At 37.9% G+C, this 26,656-nt stretch overlaps 1 protein-coding gene across 5 annotated transcripts in view; it reads left to right on the plus strand.

Moving 5' to 3' along the window:
* The window catches only part of MAGI3 (membrane associated guanylate kinase, WW and PDZ domain containing 3), a 235,804-nt gene that overhangs the window by 170,045 nt on the left and 39,103 nt on the right, over nt 1-26,656 (plus strand). For all 5 annotated transcript variants that reach the window (XM_077916190.1, XM_077916186.1, XM_077916187.1 and 2 more), the window contains exons 7-13: nt 8,575-8,632; nt 12,742-12,836; nt 17,769-17,957; nt 20,801-21,406; nt 22,658-22,689; nt 23,678-23,834; nt 26,011-26,102. In XM_077916190.1, coding sequence (XP_077772316.1) covers nt 8,575-8,632; nt 12,742-12,836; nt 17,769-17,957; nt 20,801-21,406; nt 22,658-22,689; nt 23,678-23,834; nt 26,011-26,102 — 1,229 coding nt within the window. The remainder of the gene's footprint in view (nt 1-8,574; nt 8,633-12,741; nt 12,837-17,768; nt 17,958-20,800; nt 21,407-22,657; nt 22,690-23,677; nt 23,835-26,010; nt 26,103-26,656) is intronic.

Genomic DNA, 26,656 nt, shown 5'->3' on the forward strand with positions numbered 1-26,656 from the left:
AGATACCTTGGAGCAAAACTATTGAAAGATGCACAAGATACACTGAAAACTACAAAATATCCCTGAAAGAAATTAATGAAGACTTGAAGTAATCGAGGAGATGCACTGCGTTCACAGAATTAATAATATTTTTATTATTCATAATAAATAAACAATATTTATTGTTAATGATGTTCATTTTCCTTAAATTGATATCTAGGTTCAATACAGTCCCAGTTAAGACCCACTAAGTCTGTCTTGAAAAAATCGTCAAGCCAATTCTAAAATACATATAGAAATACAAGGCTCCAGTTAGCCTGGTAGTCTTAAAAAAGGACAGAGATAAAGGACATAGGCTACCAGATTTGAAGAATTACTATAAAGCTCAATAACCAAGACTGTGGTATTGACATAAGGATAGACAAGTAGATCATTGGAACAGTATAGCATCCAGAAATAGATGAACACATATGATCACTTAATCTACAGCTCAGTTGCCAAGTCAGTTCAATGAAAAGGGGAGCAACAAATGGTGCTGGAAAAAGTGGATGGATATTCGTAAGGAAAATGAACTTCAACTATACATCACTCCATACTCAAAAATTATTTTCAGATGGATCAGAGACCTAATCATAAAAGCTAGAACCCTAAAGCTTTTAGAGGAAAATTTAGAAAAATATCCTCATAACTTTAGGATTAGCAAAGATTTCTTAGGCCCCCAAAAAGTATGAACCATAAAAGAAACACTTGATAAATTGTACTTAATAAAAATTTTAAATTTTTGTTCATCAAAAGACACTATTGAGAAAATGAATAGACAAAGTTGTAGGATTTGCAATATGTATCTGGCAAAGGAATTATATCTGAATCTGTAAAATATGGTTATAACTCATTAATAAGACAACCAAATTTTAAAATGGGCAAAATATTTAAATAGACATTTCATCAAAAAAGATACAAATGCTTAATAATGACTAGAAAAGCTACTTAACACCACTAGTCATTGGGGAAATGCAAATTGAAGCCACAGTGAGACACTATTGTATATTCATTAGAATGATTATAATCAGAAAAGACAGATAATAACATCTATTGGTAAGGATAGGAAGAAATGGTAACCCTAGTATAATGCTGGGCAGAATGTAAGATGGTACAAGTGCTTTAGAAAGAGGTTTGGCAGTGCTTAAAAGGATAAAAATAGATTTAGTGTATCACCTAACAATTCTACTGGTATGTATCTACTTAAGAGGAATGAAAACATATGTCCACGCAAAGACTTGCGTGTAAATATTCATGGTAGCACTATTCATAATAGCCCCAAAGTAGAAACAATTCAATATCTATCAACTAATGAAAGGATAAATAAAATGTGTAATCATCTAGTGGAATAATATTCAGCAATAAAAAGGAATGAAATAGTATATATACTACAACATGAGCAAACCTCAATGTTTTATGCTAAGTGATAGACACTAGACACAAAGACCAACTACTACATGATTCCATTTATGTGAAATGTCTGGAATAGGCAAATCTATAGAGATAGAAAGTAGATCAGTGGTGGTTGCCCAACAGTGAGGATGGGGGTAGAGATTAAATAACATGAGGGATCTTACTGGGGTGACCAAAATGTTCTTAAACTGGATTGTAGTGATGGTTGCACAACTCAGTAAATTATTAAAACTCATTGTTTTGAACACTTAAGACAGATTAATTTTATGATATGCAAAATATACCTCAATAAAGTTGTTTTTCACAATGGCCAAAGAACTCAGACACTTCTCCAAAGAAGACAAAGGAATAGACAATAAAGACATGAAAAGTTGCTCATCATCCTTAGTCATCACTACAGCGAGAGGTCATTCACACTTCTTAGAAGGGCTAGAGTCAAATACACTGAGAACACCAAAGATTGGGGAGATTGTAGAGTAGTAGCTGGAACTTTCACTAGTTGGTGGGAATGTAAAATTATGTGACCATTCTAGAGAACTTTCCACAGTTGCCCATGAGGCATTGTCTTAAGAGAAATGAAAACACATGTTCCCCAAAGATCATGACAGCCATATTCATAATAACTCAAACCTGGGGACATTTCAAATGCCCATCAACAGAAGAATGGATAAATCATTTTTGGTATATTCATGCAGTGAAATACTACTCAACAGTAAAAAAGAAAAGACTATTGATAACACTCAACAATTTCAGACACTTATTGAATAGAAGAAGCCAGACACAAAAGAACAGGTATTCAATTATCCATTAATTAAAATCCAACAACAGGCAGACCCATCTATGCTGATAGCACTTGGAAAATGTGGGTAATGGGAAAGTGGGTGAATTAAAATAATTCTCTGGAATGATGAATATGTCCTCCACCTTGCTGGGGTGGCAGTTAGGAAGGACATGCAAATTGCCAAAACTCATTTTTATAACTGAATGAGCACTTAAGATCTCTGTATTTTGTTGGGTGTTTATAACATACTGCCCTTGTCTATAAGGCTTTCATCAGTAGATTCCATATGGTGAAACCAGCTACTTTAAACTAGATATGTAATACCAGAGAATTTGACTTTTTAAAGCCTGTGAATGTGGTGTTAGTTTGCTCGGGCACGTCTCTATTTCTGGTCTTCCTTCCTTTTCCTGTACACTGATTGTTCCAGTTCAGTTCTCTGCCTTTTCCTATTTTCCCTTGTAGAATGTATTTATCATTAGACCTTTATTAATTAATTATAGCTGGACCTTTTACTGAATCTCTAGTATTGTCCTGTTTTGAATTCTGTTTCTGTATTTCCTACTGCATTTGAGACTTAAAAAAAATTGCCCTAGTAGCACTTCTAATACACATATTTAAAACGAAACTGAACATCTTTCTCCTAAAGTCACCCCATCCCTCTTTCTGTCATAGGCACCATGCTCATAGTCATCCGGGCCAGATGCTCAGAGGCATATTTGCTTCTTCCTCTCCTCTTGCTCTGTTCCCTATATAGTTTCCAATCCCTGTTGCTCTTTCTTTTTAAATGTTTGGAAGGAGGAGAGAGGGAAAGGAAGGAAAGAAGCTACTCTATCCCACAGATTATTTCAGTCTTCTTCTTAAAAATATTTTTTTAATCTCTATGAAGTTCTGGGAGGAAGCCATAAATAGTAAAGTCTGTCTTCATTCACTTGTTTAGAGTCAATAGAGAAATCAGATCCAGGAAACAGTGTTGGTTTAGAATGCTAGCTGATGAGTGAACATGGCTTTAGCTCGGCATCTACATGGGCTTACTGGCATTTCACCCCTTTAGGAGGCAGCCTTCACTACTCAATCTCTGACTTCTGTTCTGCTGGAGCTTCCTCTGATTTGCAGGCAGGCAAATCAGACTTGACTGCACCCTCTGCCGGCAGGCTCACATCCAGAACAGTGAGGGGAACCCAAGAGACCCTGAGCCAAGCATACTGAATTCATTCTCTAAAACTCTCCAGGCAGGGCAGCCCAGGTGGCTCAACAGTTTAGCGCTGCCTTCAGCCCAGGGTGTGATCCTGGAGACCCAGGATTGAGTGCCACGTCAGGCTTCTCCTTCTGCCTGTGTCTCTGCCTCTCTGTGTCTCTCATGAATAAATAAATAAAATATTTAAATAAATAAACAACCAACCAACCAACCTCTTCAGGCAGATCAGACACTGTTTCTTCCTTAGAGAAGAACGGAAGAGGGCTCAGAGAAACTGGAGTGTTTCTCCCCTGCTTTCCCCTCTGTGGAAATTTGAAAAATTAGATGAGTGTGTCTCCCTAATGCTTTTTACGTTAAAGGTGACAATATGTCTTGGTTGGCTCCGGACTAACCCAGCTTATTCCTTTTGTCCCAGCATAATTAATAATAGTGTCCTCTTTTACTCTCAGAAGTGGGCGATATGTTATATGGTCATCCTCATTATATCTTTCTTTAGATAGAGCAGCCACAGTTGCTTTTAGTGTTGTAGGAACATTCAGAACTTTTTACTAGAAGTGCTACTCTCCATCTCCACAACTGGGTATGCCTCCTGACATCACCTGTACTTACCCCCATAGTTTGGACCCTTGAGCCTCTCTGTTTGATGCTCGGCCAACTGTGCACTTGGCCTCCACCCCAAGATTGCTAGAACTCATACAGCAATTTGGCAGTGTGGCAGGATACAAAATCAATGCCCAGAAGTCAGTGTCATTTCTATAAACTAACAATGAGGCTGAAGAAAGAGAAATTAAGGAGTCAATCCCATTTACAATTGCACTCATAAGTATAAGATACCTAGGAATAAACTTAACCAAAGAGGTAAAGGATCTATACCGTAAAAACTACAGAACACTTGTGAAAGAAATGGAGGAAGACACAAAGAGATGGAAAAATATTCCATGCTCATGGATTGGAAGAATTAATATTGTGAAAATGTCAATGTTACCCAGGGCAATTTACACATTTAATGCAATCCCTATCAAAATACCATGGACTTTCTTCAGAGAGCTGGAACAAATCATCTTAAGATTTGTGTGGAAACAGAAAAGACCCCGAATAGCCAGGGGAATATTAAAAAAGAAAACATGAGCTGGGGGCATCACAATGCCAGATTTGAGGTTGTACTACAAAGCTGTGGTCATCAAGACAGTGTGGTACTGGCACAAAAACAGACACATAGATCAATGGAACAGAATAGAGAATCCAGAAGTGGACCCTCAACTTTATGGTCAACTAATATTCGACAAAGCAGGAAAGACTATCCAATGGGAAAAAGGACAGTCTCTTCAATAAATGGTGCTGGGACAATTGGACATCCATATGCAGAAGAATGAAACTAGACCATTCTCTTACACCAGACCCAAAGATAAACTCAAAATGGATGAAAGATCTAAATGTGAGACAAGAATCCATCAAAATCCTAGAGGAGAACAAGGCAACACCCTTTTTGAACTTGGCCACAGCAACTTCTTGCAAGATACAAGATACATCCATGATGGCAAGAGAAACAAAAGCAAAAATGAATTATTGGGACTTAATCAAGATAAGAAGCTTCTGCACAGCAAAAGAAACAGTCAACAAAACTAAAGACAACCTGCAGAATGGGAGAAGATATTTGCTATTGACATATCAGATAAAGGGCTAGTCTCCAAGATCTGTAAAGAACTTATTAATTCAACAGCAAAAAATCAAACAATCCAATCATGAAATGGGCAAAAGACATGAACAGAAATTTCACAGAGGAAGACATAGACATGGCCACCAAGCACCTGAGAAAATGCTCTGCATCACTTACCATCAGGGAAATACAAATCAAAACCACAATGAGATCCCACCTCACACCAGTGAGAATGGTGAAAATTAACAAGACAGGAAACCACAAATGTTGGAGAGGATATGGAGAATGTTGGTGGGAATGTGAACTGGTACAGCCACTCTGGAAAACTGTGGAGGTTCCTCAAAGAGTTAAAAATAGAACTGCCCTATGACCCAGCAATAGCACTGCTGGGGATTTACCCCAAAGATACAGATGCAATGAAACGCCGGGACACCTGCACCCCAATGTTTCTAGCAGCAATGTCAACAATAGCCAAACCGTGGAAGGAGCCTCGGTGTCCATCAAAAGATGAATGGATAAAGAAGATGTGGTTTATGTATACAATGGAATATTCCTCAGCCATTAGAAACGACAAGTACCCACTATTTGCTTCGACATGGAGGGACCTGTAGAGTATTATGCTGAGTGAAATAAGTCAATCGGAAAAGGACAAACATTATATGATCTCATTCATTTGGGGAATATAAAAATTAGTGAAAGGGAATAAAGGGAAAGGAGAGAAAATGAGTGAAAATATCAGTGAGGGTGACAAAGCATGAGAGACACCTAACTCTGGGAAATGAACAAGGGGTAGTGGAAGGGGAAGTAGCGGCTGGGGGTGGGGTGACTGGGTGATGGGCACTGAGGGGGGCACTTGGCGGGATGAGCACTGGGTGTTATGCTATATGTTGGCAAATTGAACTCCAATAAAAAAAATTTTTTAAACTAAAGAAAGGGTTGTGGTTTGTTAGTTGCCAAATAAAATGTTGAATCTACTTCCAGATTAATGCTGAAATATATTTATGTTGATCTTTTATCCTTATTAAGCATTAATACATTCTTGTGAGTTTTTTAGATATCAAATGGTTTAAACAGTTCTTGCAGTTTGCCAAACTTTCTAAAGAGAAAGCATAAATTCAGTTATGGTGCAGTCAGAGGATCCATCCTCACTCAGCATCACTCAGTTCCCATGCTATTTCAAGAAACTGTTAAAAGAGATCTCTTTCATGGAGGATCCTTAATGGTAATGCTTTGGGTAATACTATTAAAGAACATTTTTTCCAGATATAATCCAACAAATACTCCTCTCCATGTAATGGTTACCTGTCATAAAATATTGTACCTACTTAATTGACAATTATTTGCTTCATAGCTGTGGATGATCAAAGTGAGCTGAAGTGTGTCTCAAGTCTTCTCAGCTGTTTTTTTTTTTTTTTAAAGATTTTATTTATTCATCCATGAAAGACACAGATAGAGAGGCAGAGGGAGGAGAAGCAGGCTCAAGGCAGGGAGCCCACTGCGGGAATTGATCCTGGGACTCCAGGATCACACCCTGGGCCAAAGGCAGGCACTAAACTGCTGAGCCACCCAGGGATCCCATTCTCAGCTGTTTTGTTCTGTTTTCACATAGCCATTTTCAACTATTCCTGTCTTTTCCATCTCAGACATTTCAGCCAGGTCCTTCAAAAGAAAAATCACAAAAACTCACCAAGCTTCAGAACTACCAATCAATCAATCAATTGGGGTGCTCTGTATATATATACATATATGTACATATATATATATATACACACAATACATATGTATACACACACATATACACGCACAGGCAGAAAAATAAGATGGAAAAAAGGAGTGAAGGTGATTCAGAGCTTTACATCAAGAGGCTAGTTATCTATTCTCCCCCTTTATTCTGAATGTGAAATAATTTTATTAGAGCATAATAGTTTATATAGCTTGTCAGCTTCATTACAATGAAATTTTTATTTACAAAGTCAATGCATCAGGGGATTCCTGGGTGACTCAGGGGTTTAGCGCCGCCTTCGGCCCAGGGTGTGATCCTGGAGTCCTGGGATCAGGTCCCACATCTGGCTCCCTGCATGCAGCCTGCTTCTCCCTCTGCCTGTGTCTCTGCCTCTCTCTCTGTGTGTGTCTCTCATGAATAAATAAATAAAATCTTTTTTTAAAAAAAGTCAATGCAGGAATCCCTGGGTGGCGCAGCGGTTTAGCGCCTGCCTTTGGCTCAGGGCATGATCCTGGAGACCCGGGATCGAATCCCACGTCGGGCTCCCGGTGCATGGAGCCTGCTTCTCCCTCTGCCTGTGTCTCTGCCTCTCTCTCTCTCTCTGTGTGACTATCGTAAATAATTTTTTAAAAAATTAAAAAAAAAAGTCAATGCATCAGAACTTTGGCTAAATGAGGGAAATTAATAAATCTTTGGATATATTCTAAGCCTATTTGTTGTCTAACATACATTGTGTGCACATGTGTGTGTTTCAGCCTAGCAGGAAAACACTAAAAGAAATTGAAAATAAAAATTGAATCATCATAGTGTATAACTGGGTTTTTAAAACAAACTCCTTCTTGCTGGACTCCTGTGTATAAGTTGTTAGCACTAAAACCACCTGCTAGAAGCATTCCTGCCAACTTAATCCATTTCTAACTAATAAAATGATTCTTCAGAAGCATTAACTTGGAAAACAGGCAGAGTGGTAAGGAAAGAGGATTCTTTTTTGACAGGGCCAAGAAAGGTCAAGAAACAGGGTTTCTATTGGAAAGACTAGAATTATTATTATTATTATTATTATTATTAGCTATCAGAAATTCAGCTACCTTCAGTTTTTCTGGGTATATTTCATTGATCAGTTACCTGGAATGAATAATATGTAATAATCCTGTGTAAGATATTTCTCTGTTACCAGACGAAAATATGGATTCTGCCCAAGGTACTATAGTAGCTATTTTACATTTTCCTTGAGAAACTCAAGTTAATGCAAGGGAAAGTAGATATTTTCTTAGATTTCAAGGAAATCTCAATTGCCCACCAGAAATGGCAAAAATCCAAGGCTTTTTCAAGGGGAGAAAGGGGTCAGAATAACAGAAATAATTGACAAAACTTATGTATAATGGTGAAAAATTGAACAAGCAGCTGCTTCTTGTATTGAACTAGAGGGTAAGTGTGTTTTGCATTGTCAAGCTGTTTAAATGAAAGATCTATACCAGATGATTTTTTAAATAATTAACTTTTGTTGCTTCAGTTTTGAGTAAACACCTTTGAGTTGAATGTCATCTTTTGTTCTGGGCTCCTAATTACCTGCTGAGACACTCACTAGCTACTGAAGAAGCCACTGGACTCAAACCATGTTTGTTCTTTTAAAGCCAGTCCTCAGCTTTCTGTCTGTCTCCCAAATATTAGTGTCATGAAATAAAAGACACTTAAATTCACTCATGGTGAATTCTTCTCTGTTGATTTTGAATCTGGCATTTTACTCCATCTCTTTCTTTTTTTTTTTTTTTTTTTTTAATTTCCAGAACTTCCTTATGGCTGGGAGAAAATAGAGGACCCTCAGTATGGGACATACTACGTCGAGTAAGTTTGTTTCCTCAGTTAATATTCTCCCAAACGTTTTCCTTCATTATATGGCATTAGGGAATACTCAAATACAACACTTTATGTTTCTACAATCCAACTTTTGGAATTAGAAGTAGGGGCAGTGAGCATTTACTTCAGTGGTTCTGAGCTCCCCAGAAGTTTGCTTTGAGTTAAATACAGCAAGAGGGAAGTTGCTATGTTGATGAATTACTGGAAGTGTTACCATTACTACAACAGCATCTAAAGGGAAAAGTAGTGTAGAAAACTGTGAAATGAGGGGATAGACTAGATGAAATGTTAAGATCACTTCCAACACCACAGCTCTTTGGTTGTGAAGGCAGTGAAAGCACTCTAAGGGCAGTAAGCTGTAATGATCCCAAGTTTTGGAGTACAGGTTTAGAAGAGTATTATCTCTTAGGGAGTTAATCAAGGAACACTTAGTATTCTTTTGGGGGATGGAGGAAAGTTGCTTCTTACCCAGCTGTTATGGTTAAATTTAAACATAAGTTTATGTTGGAATAAAGCACCAAATACCTGCCTATGAGAAATCAGAGTCATATCAGCATCTTCGGATTTTTCTTTTCTTTGTCTTCATTTGTCCAATTGCTGCATTGTGATGATCAGAGATTGCTTTCTTTCCAAATGCTATAGGTAGAATTTTGACCTCAGGCAAATAATGGCATTAAAAATGTTACTAGCATGTACCTAGAAACTAGTAGTCTGTACCTACTGCCGAGGTAGTGAAGGCAAAATCTTATTTCCCGAAAAAAGTAGCAAGCATGGGTACCTTCTAGTTTTATGATTGCCTATTAATTTTTCATTACTTTTTGTTGTAAACAAGTGCCATTTCCTTGTATTTATCCCTCAAGTAAGGATCTCTGACTCCTGTTGTAACTCTAGTCTTTTCTTTTTAATGAAGTATAGTTGACACACAATGTCACATTCATTTCAAGTGTATATCTAGTCTTTATTCTAATGTGTAGATTGTTATTTGAGTACCCACGGCCAGATTTCTGGAATGATTTCTTAAAATCTAACTTGTACCATAAGAAAACAGCTCCATTTGACCCGTAGGTATATAACTTCACAGTGTCAACACTTTGGTTCCTTTGGAAGGCTGTGCTAATTTTATTTTCATTATGTTATTTAATATCTTGCTGATATTATCATGTGAAAAGTATACAGCAGCTCTTTCATTGTGTGTGTGTGTGTGTGTGTGTGTGTGTTTTCTAAAGCATATTTAGGTAAAACAAAGAAACAGCCATTTCTCAAAGAATTGTTTGAAGGCTAACTAGAAAGGTTTTGTGGGATTTTTTTCCCCTAACTGTTTAGTCTATTTAAATTTGACTTCAATAAACTATTAATTGTCATTGACACTGCTGAACATTTCTGCAATAATGATTCTCATTCTCTTATTGTCCATTCCAAGTAAGTTTGAATACATGGTCAAGAGGTGAAAGTCATTTGCCTGTAATAAAATCTTGGGCTAAATGATCTGGTTCTCATTAAGCAAAGATATAATATTGAAGCAACTTTAGGGTAAATCTTGAAGTGACCTGCTCCTAGTTGTCATGGAGCGTGTGTAAAATATCCTGAATTAGAAGGAACAGCAGCAAAAACATGATTTTGTATGATTGTTCCCAGGACGAGCTCATTTTACAGGAGGGTAATTTATTAGATTAAGAAAGAGCAGGCTGTACTCAAGATGCACATTAGTATGGAGTCAGCTGAGCTATGGAGTGTGGCTTGATTCCCAGATTAGTCAGATTTTGAATCCCGACCATAGTAATCTGCAGTGAGTTTACTGATGGAGATAAAAAGCTGTTACTTGAATGGCTACTCTTTGGCTCTCTCACTTTGTCAAACCAGATGGCACAATGATTGCTTTTGGCAGAGCCTTGTAGTAGTAACACCAACTGCAATGGCACTTTTTCTTTGCAAGTATTTATTTTCAGGGATGAGATTCTGAAATGGATTAATTTATTTTTGAAAATAAAATTGTTCCAAAAACTTAATGGCAGGCCTTCTCTAAGAATGCTTGCATATTTAGAAATGTTGTCTTCTTGTATTGCATTAAGTGTCTTGATGCGCTTAGGTTTCAAAGTCAAAATATACATCTGCTTGAGTATCTCAAATTCTTCGTGGACGAAGAAGGATTTTGTTTGTGGAGATAAATTATTAAAATCCACCTATTGTAGACAAAGTTTTAATGCAGATGAGATTCCAAGTTATACATTCAGTATTTAATAATGCTTCTTTGCTACTCTTTTTTTAGTTTTTCTGGTAATCTGTGATATTCTCCTATCTTACTTCCCATAGCTAGTTATAGGGAAAACAAAAGCTCTTAAATCTTAACAATATTGAGAATATAAGTAACTAAATGAAAAGGAGGGTGTTTTAACTTTTCTGTATTGTTTTGTTATTTGGGTGGCATTTTAATCTAAATAGTTCAAGGTGACAGATGCAATTACTCTCTGCACTAAAATCTTACATTCTTTTGTCAAAGAATTTTCAGGAAAGGGCTTACTCATTTGCATACTTCTACTCTCCTCTCCCACACATTACAAAGAGTGTAAATTACTACTTTTTCTGTTTTAATGCCTAGGTGGCAAAATGAGCCCTTCATCTGATGACGTTAAAGTCATTCTAAACAGGTTTATTCTTTTCTAAGTGTCATTTTCTTGTAGTTTTACTTTTCTAAGAATATGTAAAATGTCAGTACCTAATAAGTAATGTTTAAAATAATCCCTAAATTAATACCAAAGATCTCCATTTTCCCAGAGGGCTTAGCACTTAACTCAGTGATAAGGGCTCCTCCCTGAATAGGAAGCAGAAGCTACTTGAGCTTTAGTGAAGTTATCACCCAAAGAATTTCAAGTGGAACTTGCCATATTTAGAGCTCTGAAACTAAATAATTGCATCTGTTGCAGAGTTAATAATGCACTAAAAACCTAAATGACATAGAGAAAGCCAGCATACCTTGCCCTGACAGGTCCCTGCTACCCTTTTCCATCACCACCATTAATGTTTACAGATGGCAAAGTAATTATCCAAATTGTATGGCTATTTGTATGCAAATTTTATAATATTCAGCCTATCTAAGGGCAACCATGATCTGAGATTCTCATGATTTGATATTTAATTGGTGATATTTGCTAATGTCACTTTTTGTTAAAATGGATTCTGCTGGAAAATGCTATCTATCATTTGGCTGAAATATATTTGTACCATGGAAGTGCTAGAAAGTAATTCCTGTTACTTCTGTATCAGAACTGGTTCAAATAACTTCTATACAGTAGTTGCATTCTTAACCAACTTCCACTTGACTGACTTGCCAGACCAACCAAGTGCTCTGCTCCCCCGGTGAAATGCACTTTTGCCCATCATGTACGGACTACCATTAGTTAATTGTTCACCCTTAGTCTCCCCGTGCTGTTCTGCTTTCCCCTACAGACTTGTATGCTTTCCAAGGCAGTTGTGAATGTTCCCAAATCAGAAGTACCAGTTAAATTTATACTATGATCATAATTATTTTAATTATTATATAATTATGAAAAATGTTGAGTGTGGAAGAGTTATTCTGTGATACAAATTGATAAAAACCAATCTCTTTTTTAGTTCTGCTAAATTGATGTGGGTGAGTCAGTTGGAAAAATAATAGTAAAATTCAAGAAAGCCTCTATACTTAGGTATTTCCAGAAGCGTCTGTATTAGCGACTTCATTTTAAAGAAACTTGAATTAAAATCCTCCTACCATTAACTGTCCTTTAGAAAATGAACTGATCCATTACCATCCATTCTGATTGCATTAGATGTGAGAGCTTCTCCTATGGTTTTGAAAACTGTTATTGGCTCTCTGCTGGGTACCTTGAGGCAGAAGCTATAGTGAATGCTTCAGCAGCTTTCACTTCTAGGCATCTTCAATGGGCCTTTCTTTAGTTGTTAAAAGCCCTTCCACTACCATCATTCAGCTTCTCTGCATTCCATAGTTTGGAGATAAACGTTTGCCCCTTAACCTATGGGAATGAGTTGGTATAACACTCTATTTAAAAATAATGTAACTCTTTCATCTTAAACTGAAATGCCTGTCTTTCTACATTTTACAGTCACCTAAACCAGAAAACCCAGTTTGAAAATCCAGTGGAGGAAGCCAAAAGGAAAAAGCAGTTAGGACAGGCTGATACTGGGTCTTCAAAACCAGGTAGAACTTTTTTTCTCAATCTTTTCTTGTAAGAATGCCTTGTGAAATTTATATACTGAATTCATGAAAATAAGGTTTGAACTTTTTATTGTTGAGGATCATCAGATAATGTCTACTTTTTATCACTGTAAGGGTGGGAATAATCTTAATAAAACATCTAGACATTTTGAGAATACTGTGATTTTCCCATTCTGCTATTACAGAAAGTTGGCAAAAAGTATAAATAGCTTTGTCATGGGCCTGAGGTTGTGATATGAAGATTGCATTGTTTCCCATTGTTTCAGTCCAGGACAGTCTGAGATCTCTACTCCATTATGAACTTCTCCCAAGTTAATGCTTAGGTCTTATGTCTTTAACCATTCAGGACTCTTTATTAACTGATAGGAATAAATCCACTGTATTATTTGCCAATAACATTGATTCTCAAGTGAGATGGCAGCGTATTAGTAATTCAGAATCATTTGGGGAACATTTTTAAAATACATAGTCCTAATATTTTGATGAGCCTAGCCATGTATATTTTGAAAAAGCTGCCTGGGAATTTCTCACATTCCACTTATGCCTCCCCATCTCTTCCCCAACCTCCATCTGTCATTAATAACCAGGGTTGTCTGTTTGGTCATACTGTACTAATTGAATAGATTCCTCACTTCTGTTGTCCATGAGAGAAGCACTTGTTTTTTATAGCTACACTTCAGAAACATAGTCCTGTCCCTTAGCTTCTGCATTTGATTTAATGCAGAGCAAACATTTTTATTTAACAAATATTTTTGAGCACGTACTATATGCCTAGTGCTCTACCAGTCACATGATATTCAAAAACGGTTAGGAGTAAGACAGATCTTGCCCTCAAAAGTTCACATTCTGGGGATCCTTGAGTGGCTCTGCAGTTTAGCGCCTGCCTTTGGCCCAGGGCGTGCTCCTGGAGTCCCGGGATCGAGTCCCACATCGGGCTCCCTGCATGGAACCTGCTTCTCCCTCTGCCTGTGTCTCTGCCTCTCTCTCTCTCTCTCTCTCTCTCTCTCTGTGTGTGTGTCTCTCATGAATAAATAAATAAAATCTTTAAAAAAGAAAAAAGGAGTTCACATTCTGATATAGGAAATTAATGGCTACCATATATGGTGTTACGTGTCATCTTCGGATAACAGTTAAATGCACAGAAGGTGGAGCAGGTATGAATCTCAAATGCATAACCTTGAATGAGTTCCCTAAACTCTTTGTGCTTCTGTTTCCTCATCTATAAAATAGGAATAAGAACAGTATTTACCTCTTAAGGTGGTTCTGAGCATGCAAATTAACAGGTGTAAAGTGTTTACAATGCTATTTGGCAAATGGCTGCCAATAAATACTAGCTTTCATTGTTATGAATAATGATGTACATGTTATATTCATGGAAACATATTCATAGGTGGTGTAAAAGAGGGAATACTCACCTCTTGGTTGATAGAGAAAGTCAAGGCCATGGGAAGAACTTTCAAAGCAGAGGATGCATTAGAAGTGGATCTTAAAGCGTTAGGAAAAATTAAATCAGACAGATGATAATTTCAGAGGAGCAAGAAGGCACACCTGGTAGAAAGAACAGAATGTGAAAAACCATAGATGCATGAAGTTCCAGGGGCCAGAGAACAGGTACGAATGGCTAGAACATAGAATATTTGTGGGGTAGTAACAAGAGATGAGGTTGTAAGGGGAGCAGGCATGAGAAGAATGATTTTCAAAAAGAAATTGAGTGTTTGTATCCTGTGTTGCTGAAAAGTCCAGAAAGGCAGAAATTGAAAAGTGTGCACTGAAGTTGACAATATGGAAGTCACTTGTCACTCTAGCAAAAGCGAGGGGAAAGGATGTAAAAATGCAATGGAACAAAGAGGGAATGGTAGGTGATGAAGTAGAGGTAGTGGATATGGGCAACTGTTTTCATAGCGTTGACTGAAAGAGGGCAGGCAGAGGAGGCTAAGTGGAGAGAAACATGAATCTCTACTGCACATAATGGAAACTGAGACTTTGGTAAAGATAAGCCTTTTGCTCAGAGTCCTAGTGAGTGTCAAGCCAAAATTTGCACTTAGTTTTACTGAGTTTAAATTCACAGTTCTTTGTATTGTAACATAGAATTCTTGAATGCCCACATCTCTGTGGCACATATCGAGGGAGATTTCTCTCCCTCACTAAACTCTAAGCTCCTTGAGGGCAGAAACCATGTGTATGTTACTGATCTAGATAACCAGGCACTCTCCTATGAGCTGGGCATTAAAAGGAGAATAATGACTCAGCCTTTGTCTTTCAGGAGCTCATGATTTAGGCAGGGAAATAGACACCTAATTTTAGTACAGTATGATAATAGACATAACAAAGGAAAGAGGAATTAAATCTGACAGTGGAAAGGGCAAGAAAAGCTTCTTAGAAGTGATAGAAGTTGTGCAAGTTCTTGGAGATTGATGGCCACCATTTACTGAGATAACTGGGTCCAGTGCTCGATTGGATGCTTTGCACACACCCTCTCATCTAAGACTCAGATATCTCTGCAAGGTCCCTTTTCAGATGTCTCGATGGCATCAAGTTGCAGTCATTTGATTCATCCATTCCAAGGTGATGCTCACCACAAGGACAGAAGTACTCAACTTTATGAGTCAGAAGCCTCCTTCTATAGACAGTATGTGTGTTTGTGCTCATCTGCATTTATTGAGCAGTTACTATTGGTCAAGCTCTGTTGCCTGTGCTTTTGATGCTTGCCCTAGTTTAGTCTCTGTGGCCATTGCATGAATAAGGTACTATTATCCCTATTTTGTAGATAGAGTATTTGAGATTTTAAAAGGTCAAAGAACATTCCAAGATCACTCAAGAAAATCACCCAGCATGGATTTAAAATCAGGAATTTTAGAATCAAAGACACTTCCTCTCTGTTTTTCTTATTCTCACTTTTCCTGTGTTTAATTCTGGTAAAACCTAATTCTGAGTGACTTCTCATTAGCTTTGACTATTTTATTAGTATTTCTCAAAATTAGATACATTGTTAAATGTCAGAGGCTTAACAAGAGCTCCACAGTGCACAGAGAGGTCACCACAAGCAGACTGGCTGGCTGGCCAGCTCTGGGAGGCACCCCCAAAACTGTCTCCATCTGGTGAATGTGCTGCCATCTGGAGTCTAGTCCTCTAGTTTGAGAAGCCCAAAATAGCTGATTTTTCCTTCTTTCTTTCTTCTTTCCTTTCTTTATTTTCTTTATTTGTTTCATGCCGAGTGCCTTTATTTGTAAGAGATCAGCAAACCTGGGAAGAACAGGTCAAGTAAAGTAGACCTATTCCTGCCGCAAGCCAGCCTTTGTGAGTACCTTCCGGGCAGGCCTCCCTCTTGTGGGAGCTCTTTACACCACACAGTCCTTGCTGCCATAGGGGGCAGCCCCCAACCACTACTCTTTTCTAACAACATGCTTTAATGTTTACCTCCTAGATCCCTTTGCTAATAACGGCAGCAGAGCCTATGGGCGTATAACTCTGGGCTGGATACTAGTGTTGAGGGTGAGCTGGGTAGGAAACAAATCAACTTTGTTTATGTAAGTCATTAGGGAAACGAGCATCAAAACCACAGCCAGATATTACTCCTGCCCACCAGAGGGGCTAGAACTGAAAAAGCACACAGTTATCAGTGTGGGCCACGCTGCAGAGAAATTGGAGCTCTCACCCATGCTGGTGGAAAAGTAAAATGGCGCAGCCTCTTTGGAAAAGTTTGACAGCTTTTCAAAAGAGTAAACATAGTTGCTGTATGTTTAGGACAACTGCTGCACTTCTAGTCCTAGTCTCTACATAAGCGGAATGAAAATGTATGCCTGCACAAAACCTTGCACATGAATGGTAGTAACAGCATCACTCGTAATGGCCAAAAAGTGGAAACAACCTACATGTCCATCAACTGAAAAATGGATAAGTTAAATGTGATATATCCCTACAGTGGAATATTATTTGTCAGTGAAAAGGAACAAAGTACTCATACATGCTCAAACACAGATGAACCTCAAAAACATTACACTCAGTGAAAGAAATCATTCAAAATTCCACATATTCCATGACTCTGTTTCTGTGAAATGTCCAGATTAGGCACTATAAACACAAAGTAGATTGGTGCTTGCCTAACACTAGGGTGTGAGTGCAGATGAGAGAGAAATGGGGAGTGGCTGCTAACAGGCATGGGGATTTCGCAGAAGGGTTTCATGGGGTGCCGGGTAGAGGGGCTCCTACAATCTGGTGGTGGTTGCACAACATTGACTTATATACTTTAAATGTCTGAATTCTATCATATGTGATTCTATCTCAATAAAACTATTAAATATTTGGCAGCAAATATCAGACCATCTTCATAAAAGTTCATTTAAACAGTGCTTTGTAAATTATTAATCGCACAATTTGATCTTTTCATGGCTCCCAGAAGTACCCTCATGGCAGCCACAGTCGAGAAGGAGGAGGGGAAAGAGAAAGAGCTGTATAAATTCATTATTTGCAAATATGGATCATTTTCAGTTTTACAATCATCTGAGGATGCCTCGGAAAATAAGTTTTTCAATGGAGCTGTATGTGTTTTCTTCTGAAAGTATTCACTGAACACGAGTACAAGGGAAGAAACGTGAAGCCCTTTACTGATAGTATTTTCAATTAGGATATGGCATCTCTCATGAACAAACAAAGCAATGAGGGGGTGATAGAGTAGGTGCTTTTACCCTTCAAATAACATAGAGGAGTCCTATCAGAGAGACATGAGGCATTGGCTAAGTTTTTAAGTGATTTAGTTTATGAATTTAAATTATGTTTTGTAATATTAGATTCTTATGTGCTTCCCTTTATGGTTTGTTATATGTAAGTTATATAGACTCTCTTAGAGGTTGACTTTGAGGGCCATGTTCATTGTTTTTATTTTTGTCCTCAACCCCATTTCTCATTTTGGTATAGATATGGAAAAATCCCACTTTACTCGAGATCCATCGCAGCTGAAAGGTGTCCTGATTCGAGCATCCTTGAAGAAAAGCACAATGGGGTTTGGTTTTACCATTATTGGTGGAGATAGGCCTGATGAGTTCTTACAAGTGAAAAATGTGCTGAAAGATGGTCCTGCAGCTCAGGATGGGAAAATTGCACCAGGTAACGAATTTCTCAGAATTATTTGAAGAGCAATGATACTATAATAAAAAGTATGGTGAAAAGGTTTTGTTTATATATATATTTATAAAACATATAATAAATACGTATTTACATATCTAATAACTGTATATGCATATATTATACATATAGTTTATATATAGAGAGAACTAGATTATACAACTGGGAAGGGGGATTTCTGTATTAAAATAGTTTATTGTCTAAATTCAATGCATGCTAATTTTGAGAGAGGGCCATTTTTTACAAGTGCGTACTTAGAGAAAGCATACTAAATGTATTGATTTTGTGAGTAATTTGTATCATCTCAAGATAGCTCCTCGACTGTGCTTAAGATAAAGATTATTAATCATCCCAGAGAATGGTTTGGTTGTTTTTCTTTGATGATGTAGGGTACTTGGGGAGCTATCTAACATGTACCTATAATCTTTTCTGAAAAATGATCCATCATGGTGTTTATGGTGATTTCAAACAAAAGATGCCCCACAGCTTTTTCCCAAGTTTTGTTGTTTGATATGGTTTGCTTTTTGCTTCCTTAGTCTCACTGGTTGTTAGTAAAATTAAACTCCTACGTTAAGAATTACAGACATGAAATTACCATTTTTACAGGGCCATATAAATTTGTCTTTTGTATCATTTTCCCAAAGTCTTTGCTTGGTAATTGTTAGATATTTTTATATGGCCGACAGTTTTTATGGCTGAGGGGGTTAGAGGAAGTTACACTTATGGGAGAGCTTTTAGCACTTTTTCCCAGACAGATATTACTATGCCTTGAAGGTCACTTCTTGCCCTGCTTGCTAGTGCAAATGCATTTCCCCCATTTGGATAATTCAGTTGTCATAGTACTTTTTTTTTTTTTTTTTTTTTTTATTCATGAGAGACAGACAGACAGAGAGAGAGAGAGAGGCAGAGACAACAGGCAGAGGGAGAAGCAGGCTCCATGCAGGGAGCCCGACATGGGACTCCATCTCATCAGGTCTCCAGCACCACACCCTGGGCTGAAGGTGGCGCTAAACCGCTCAGCCATCCGGGCCACTCCATAATACTTTTAATGGCAGATATCAACTTATTTTCAATTAGGATATGGCATCTCTCATATTCTGCTTTCTCATTTAAGACTTAACATAAGACTTAAAACAAGAAAACAAGATAATCAAAAGTTATATTTATAAGGAAAATTTTCACTATTACTTTGTAAGATTAACAAACCCTGGAGAGTTAAAATTATCAGTAAAAACTTTAAGCTCTCAGTTTTGACTTTTCTTTAACATTTTATCCACAAAACACATTTTGTAGGTATTCTATGTGCTGTCAGGGTTTCATAACATAGATGCAGATTTGTCTAAAACTGATGTCTAATTTACATAGCAATACCATACTTCCACGGAAATTCTGGAAACTTGACTAGGGGAGGAAGAATCCAAACCTTGTTTCTTGGGCAGCCCTGGTGGCTCAGCAGTTTGGCGCCACCTTCGGTCCAGGGCGTGATCCTGGAGACCTGGGATCGAGTTCCACGTAGGGCTCCCTGCATGGAGCCTGCTTCTCCCTCTGCCTGTGTCTCTGCCTCTCTCTCTCTCTGTGTGTCTCTCATGAATTAATAAGTAAAATCTTTAAAAAAATAAAAATAAAAAAAAAACTTTATTAGTCTAATTTCTGCATCTTCTTAGATTATGAAACAAATTTCTGCACACTAACATTTGTTTTTAAATACCATTTGTGTTGATTTTTTAAAGCCTACATGCAATCAGAAAAGATTAAAACACCTTTATTTGGCATTAACCTTTTAAATAATCATATTCAAATAAAAGCAGCAAATGGATGAGACATTAGAGGGCAGATTTTAAAAGTTAAGGCTGCATTAAAAAAATTCACCAACTGATGAATGTCAAGTAGTAATGATTCTGCAACAAAGTGGTTGTAATAATGTAAAATCAGGAAAGCAAAACCAACTCTTTTTTTTTTTTAAGATTTTATTTATTTATTCATGAGAGACACAGAGAGAGGCAGAGACACAGGCAGAGGGAGAAGCAGGCTCCATGCAGGGAGCCTGACATGGGACTCGATCCCGGGTCCCCAGGATCACACCCCAGGCTGACGGCGGTGCTAAACCCCTAAGCCACCGGGGCTGCCCAAAACTAACTCTAATAAGAATTAGTTTAGCTGACTTTTCAGTGTCTTAAATAATATGTTCTTTGCTTATGTTGAATTTTCTTGTTGCTTGTTTCTCCTTTTGAAATCTGAATTACAATAAATCAAACATCTCTGCAATAAGAAAGATGCTAAAGGAAAATACATTCATAACTTCACATTATTCTAATCATCAGCCTTAACATTTTCAAACTAAAATGAATTTATAGATGCCTTGTAATCACTGGCCTCTTAAAATCAAGTACCATAATGTGGTATTTAAAGATCTCCTGTTTGTGTAAGTAGCTAGCTAGCCAGTGGAGTTATTTGCTCCTCTTCTAAGTGCTGAATACCTACCACCATGGACCTAACTTTCTGTGGCCACTTAAGTATGGCTCAGAAGATAGACTAACAATGACAGTATGAATTCACAGTTATTTTTCAAATGATTCCCTCGAGCTTGAGGTCATAACTCTGTGCCACAAAGATAATTAAGGTTTTATACATTTATGTTCTTTTAAGAGAAGAATCACAGAAGAGAAAATGATGTATCTGTGTTCAAAATCTGTCCTTTCTGCAGTTAAGGAATAGTAAGAGGTTTCCAGAATTCAAATTTAGATGATAAATTTTTGTCCCACCGTGCCCCAACAAAAAATGAACTCGGTGGTTTTAATATTTTTAACCTGATTATGTCTTAACAGGTGATGTTATTGTAGATATCAATGGCAACTGTGTCCTGGGTCACACCCATGCAGATGTTGTCCAGATGTTTCAATTGGTACCTGTCAATCAATACGTAAACCTCACTTTATGTCGCGGTTATCCACTTCCTGATGACAATGAAGATTCTGTTGTGGACATTGTTGCTGCTACTCCTGTCATCAATGGACAGTCATTAACCAAGGGAGAGATTTGCATGAATACTCAGGATTTTAAGTCAGGAGCAGTGGTTCTGGAACAGAATGGAAAACCGGGACACGCCTTGATCAGTGACCGTCTCAATGGACCATCGGATCCGAGCGAGCAGAGAGCGTCCCTGGCGTCATCCGGCAGCTCCCAGCCTGAACTAGTGACTGTCCCTCTGATTAAGGGCCCTAAAGGCTTTGGGTTTGCAATTGCTGACAGCCCAACAGGACAGAAGGTCAAAATGATATTGGATAGTCAGTGGTGTCAAGGCCTCCAGAAGGGGGATATAATTAAGGAGATTTACCATCAAAATGTGCAGAATTTAACACATCTCCAAGTGGTAGAGGTGCTAAAGCAGTTTCCAGTAGGTGCAGATGTACCGTTGCTTATCTTGAGAGGAGGTGAGTAAAAGCACAAGGGAAAAAAAACCTTCATCATTCATGCATTTGTATCTGCTAATCGTCCTTACTTCCAGGGGAGAATCCCTCTTTTCTCAGCCTACTTCACTGGTAGTTCGTGTGCATTTTCCTTCAGGTTCTGTCTCACTGCTTCCGTAAGCAGTATCTTTTGCAGCAGTTTTTTTTAGTTATTAGTGGTCTCATTCGTGTCCATTATGGATTTTCTTCCCTCTATATTCTTTTTAAAATCTGATTTATAGCTGTAGTAATCAGAGAGAGTCACAGCATTGTGCTGCTTCAAATGAAATATATCCTCTTAATTTCATTTTCTCTATTGATGGCAGTTATAGAAATTGACGCTTTCAACTATGGTACTTCATCTGGGCCTCTGTAATGTACCGAAGATGTTTTGAAAGAGCTAGCATTTCTGTGAATAAGCAAAATGTTGGATGGTGTGTTAATCTGTTCTGTAAAGCAATCATGATAGCTTGCGCTCGTAAAGCTTTTATCTTAAGCTTTATTATCTGTCCATAAATGTTAATTAAACCCCACAGTACCCGTGTGAGAGAAATATAATTTTTATTTTCCAAGGTCATCAGCTGACTTGAACTGCTCACAGACATAAATCCAGTTCCAAGGACTGATCATAAAGTTGTGTTTTGATGGGCTTTCTTAAATCCCTACCTATGAATGACTAGTATTTTCAAGAATAAAATTTAGCCCTTCACACTTCTCTCTCTGGCTTTTAGTTTTCATTTTTGAGGCAAATGAGCAGTTTAACTTCATTGGGACATTTTTCATTTTTTTCTTATTTCTTTGAGCAATTCTTGTTTCTTCTCTGGGTGATACAGTAGAATGTGCTCAGAGTAAGATCTATAGAAGATCTCTTTGTGAGTACTGGAAAGTTATCCAAGGTTCCAACAAATATAACAAGGAGACCAGGGTTTGGTGTCAGACAGGACCCATGTCCATTTCCTGCCTTGCTACCTGTCGGTTCTATGGTATGAGGAAATAATGCAATCTATTTGAGTTTTTGTTTACTTGATCTGTAAAGTGGTAGTAACACTTCTGCCTTAGGACTGTCATGAAAATAAAGTGAGATAATGTATGGACAAAGCCTGGCACATAGTGGGAGTTGACCATAGGATTTACTAGCCTGCTAAAAGTCGAAGCTAGTTTTGCCATAAACATGAGCAGTATTTGTGATCTGGAAATGCTTCCTCTGTTTTTAAAATCTGGCTCATTTTTTTTAAGGTCCTCCTTCACCAACTAAAACTGCCAAAATGGTGAGTACACAGTGGTCCTCAAATGCTTCTTCCTAATCCAGCAAGACAGATGCAGTGCTCCCCTCCGTAAGAACAGCCCTCCGTGGTGGTGATTATCTATTGGGAGAAGTGAGGACGCATACTTCCCTGGGCTTGTATCAGAAACTCTGGGGAAGCATGTGAGTTAGAAGAGGTGGGGTTTCTGTTAAATAGACAGAAGGGTTAAGTATTTCTGTTGAATTATAGAGGCACATATGACCAGTAATCCTGTCCTCTAAATGGTAAAGCACAAGCACACTGAAGTGACTACTTAGAAGTCTTTTGCTTTCTTCATGTTTCCGAGGGTAAGGAAATAGCTAAATGTTAGGGCAGATAATAAACACTCTTCCATCTTCTCCCTGACACCCAAAGACAAGCAGTGGTAGCTTCCCATAATTTCCTGGGGACTGCAAACACCCACATTTAGATAATCTTTTTAATGATGGATTAAGCAAGACTTTCTAGAGTAACTGTGGCCTCTGGGCTCAATTGGCTTGTTATCAAAGTGATAGGCTGTCAGACTTAAAAGGTTTTCTTTGGCATTCTTCTGACTGAGTAGCCTATTTCAGGACCTGTATAGCCAATAAGACCTAACAAAGGGTACAGCAAACAGTGCCAGGAAAGAAAGTGTGCTAGGTATAAGATATGAGGCTGCTGAGATCTCCACAACGAATGTGGGTATGGCTACAAAGACAATTACATCTAAAATCATAATTTAGTTCTATTTTGCTTGATTGGGAGTTATCATTGTACATTTTTTCTAATCTAAGTTAAATGTGTCTTAACCAAGTACACATGGCTGTAAGGGTGAACCTCTCCAAGACTGCAGACAGCCTGTGGCTCTGACCCTGCCACCCACCCAGCTTGTAATCCGTTGATGTACCCAGTTAACACAAGAGTTTTATGAACTAATCGGCCATCTGTTTAAAAAAAAAAAAAAAAAACTAAGTAAGGCCCTTTTCTGTTTCAGAAAACAGATACAAAGGAAAATTTAGGAAGTTTGGAGGCCATAAATGAGCCCATTCCCCAGCCTATGCCTTTTCCACCCAGCATTATCAGGTCAGGATCTCCAAAATTGGATCCTTCAGAGGTCTACCTGAAATCGAAGACTTTATATGAAGATAAACGTAAGTAGTTGTAGAATATTTCAGGAGCACTTGAGACAAAATACATTTGGATTTTTTGAAAAAACTGGAACCTTCCCATCTTTCAAAACCATATTGAAAAATTATTCCTTCATCCTCATTTTCATATGACTCTGGGCTTCTTCCATTTATTTTCAACATTCATTCCTTCATTTTTTTCAAAACCAGGGACTAAGTGCCTACTATCTACCTAACACCGCAGTAAGTGATGGGAATACAGAGACAAGTAGGTTCTGTAGGCAGTGCGCCACAAAGATGATTAAACCTAAGTGGAAAAGATAAATATATAATAAAAAAAAGGTGTGCATAAAAAGTACAAATAAGCCTCACATGGATCCAAAGGAGGAAACGGGCCATTTTAGCAATGGGGGTAGTAGGAAGTATCAGCTACTGTTCACCAAGTCTTTAAAGATGAAGAGGTGTTAAAAAAAAAAAAAGAAGAAGAAGAGGTGTTTATGAGATAAAAAGGGAAGAAAGCAGGAATAACCTTTGCAAATTGACCTTGCATGGCCTGGGTTCTGCAAGTAGCTCAGGTTGGCTGGGTGCAGTTGGCAAGGGAAACCAGAGGGGAGAGTAGGCTCAGCTGGGGAAGGTGGGTTAGGCCATTCTGAGGAAGCTGGAGTCCATCATTGAAAGATAGAGAGCCTTGGGGTGGTTTAACTGTATGTAGGGATGATCGCTTTGGACTTGGGTTTCAGAGAGATTTTCCTGGCAGGAATAGGAGGGATAGTGGATCAGAGGGTGTGCAGCCTGAGGAGGAAAGCAGATTAGACTGCTCAGGGGAGTCCAGCTCAGGGGTGATGAGCCAAGAATGTGCATAAGGCAGAAATTCATTTTTTTGTGCTAATTTACTTAAAATGAGAAATCTTTTCCAAAGTAAAATTGCAGGCTACATAGGCTTGATTTTTTTAAATTAATTTGTTTTTTGAGAAATAGATCTAAATCTACCTTAGAAACTATGTACACAAAAAAATAAAATAAAAAGAAACTATGTACACAAGTGGAAATACTACGTATAGTCAACTTCATAGTTAACCAATTCCAGATCTTTATCTTCATAGACCTAGGCCATATTCAAAAAGATGAAAGCCAGATGTAAGCACATCAAAGCAATAATTTAAATTAATGGAATCATGGAGAATCCCTTTCTTCTGACTTCTCGTTGGGAGCCCAATATATTTTTAGTATTGGTAGAAACTACCTAGTCCCTTTGGGCCACACCCATAAAGTAACTGAGTTGGGGCTCAAGAGTCTTTTATCTCTAAAGTTCTGTAATTCTAATAGGAATCATTTCTCAAAAGAGACTGCTCCTAAGGAACATTATCAAGATCTACCCCACACGGTATCACTTTTTATAGAATCCCCCAATACGTTTCTAGCAAACACTTCTCACTTGTGAATAACATTAATATTTTCTTGAAGATCAAATTATTTTAGTGGTGAAGTAGATTTTCCTGACTTAATATTCTGGTGAATGCAACCTGCCCTGTTTGGGGGACAGAATAGGGTGGGCTAAGGGCCCGGACCCTAGAAACCAAGCCGAGTTGAAATCTCAGCTCTGCCATTGATTTACTTTCTGCCTGATGCTGAGCACTTACCTCAGCCTCAGTTTCTGCAGCTGGAAAATGGGATCTGATGATAGGTGTTAGCAATCATTATTTTCTTCTAAAATAATATCATTTTGCAAAACTAGGTGAAGCGAATACGGAATACTTTTCAGAAACAGGTTTTAGCTTGGGAGTAGAATTAAGGCATCTTTTGGGCTTTCTTTCTAGGATTTGTCCACATGTTAATTTAGGTAAATTGTGCCTATCAAATGTCTAACTTAAATTGGATGATTCTGAATTTAGTGTCATAACATTGATCTGGAAGCATTAGGACGTAATGGCAGTATTAATGCTGAATACATGGAAGTGGGGGAAATGTGCCTGAGCAATCTCGATACAAAGTTTTATTTAGAGTCAGATTAGGATTGAATTTTTTTAGGAGTATGCTCTCATATAAGTTTGCACAAACCAGAAGTTTCTGAGGTTATAGTTTATTGAACCCTATAATATTATCCTACTAAATAATTGCATTGTTTTATTGTAATCCTTTTCAAGTAAGTCAAAGTATTTTATTTTATTTATTTACTTTTATATTTTCTGGTTCTCCTTAGCACCAAACACCAAGGACTTGGATGTTTTTCTTCGGAAACAGGAGTCGGGGTTTGGCTTCCGGGTACTGGGAGGAGAGGGACCGGATCAGTCTGTAAGTTCAGCTACTTCAGAATTTGGCTACTCCTATGAACTTTCAGGTGGCCATTTGGTAGAATATGGTGGTTTTGTTTTATTTGATTTTTTCTTTTTTAAGATTTTGTTAAAACTGTCTTCTCGGCATCTCACTAATGTAGGCAGGATTGCATTTCTGTTTGTGTGGTGGTCTCGCAGTTACCATGGTGTGGCTGAGGCCAGAACTGAGTGTGTCCACCATAAGTTGACCCATCATTAATTTCTGTATTTCTCTAGGTGCCTGCAGCTTATTTTCAATTTTTATTTCCCTTTGCCTTTGGTAAATTTGAAGACTTTTGCCTTCTGTAAGAAAGAAGCATCCTGTTTACCACAATCAGTCTGTTTGAATGAATGCTCCATAAGCAGGTGGCATGAGTCTGCGCATATTATGTCACCTACTCTTATTAATGGGTTGACATTTTTCATGCTCAGTCCTTTGGGTGCCATTTCATCTGCTGTACCTATGAAACTAGGAAAATATAAAATAATTGAGGTTTCTGTTCTGAAAGCATAAGGGTTATGTTTGTAAAGCAT

The sequence above is a fragment of the Canis aureus genome, chromosome 12, assembly GCF_053574225.1.
Source record: "Canis aureus isolate CA01 chromosome 12, VMU_Caureus_v.1.0, whole genome shotgun sequence".
Classification (NCBI taxonomy): Eukaryota; Metazoa; Chordata; class Mammalia; order Carnivora; family Canidae; genus Canis; species Canis aureus.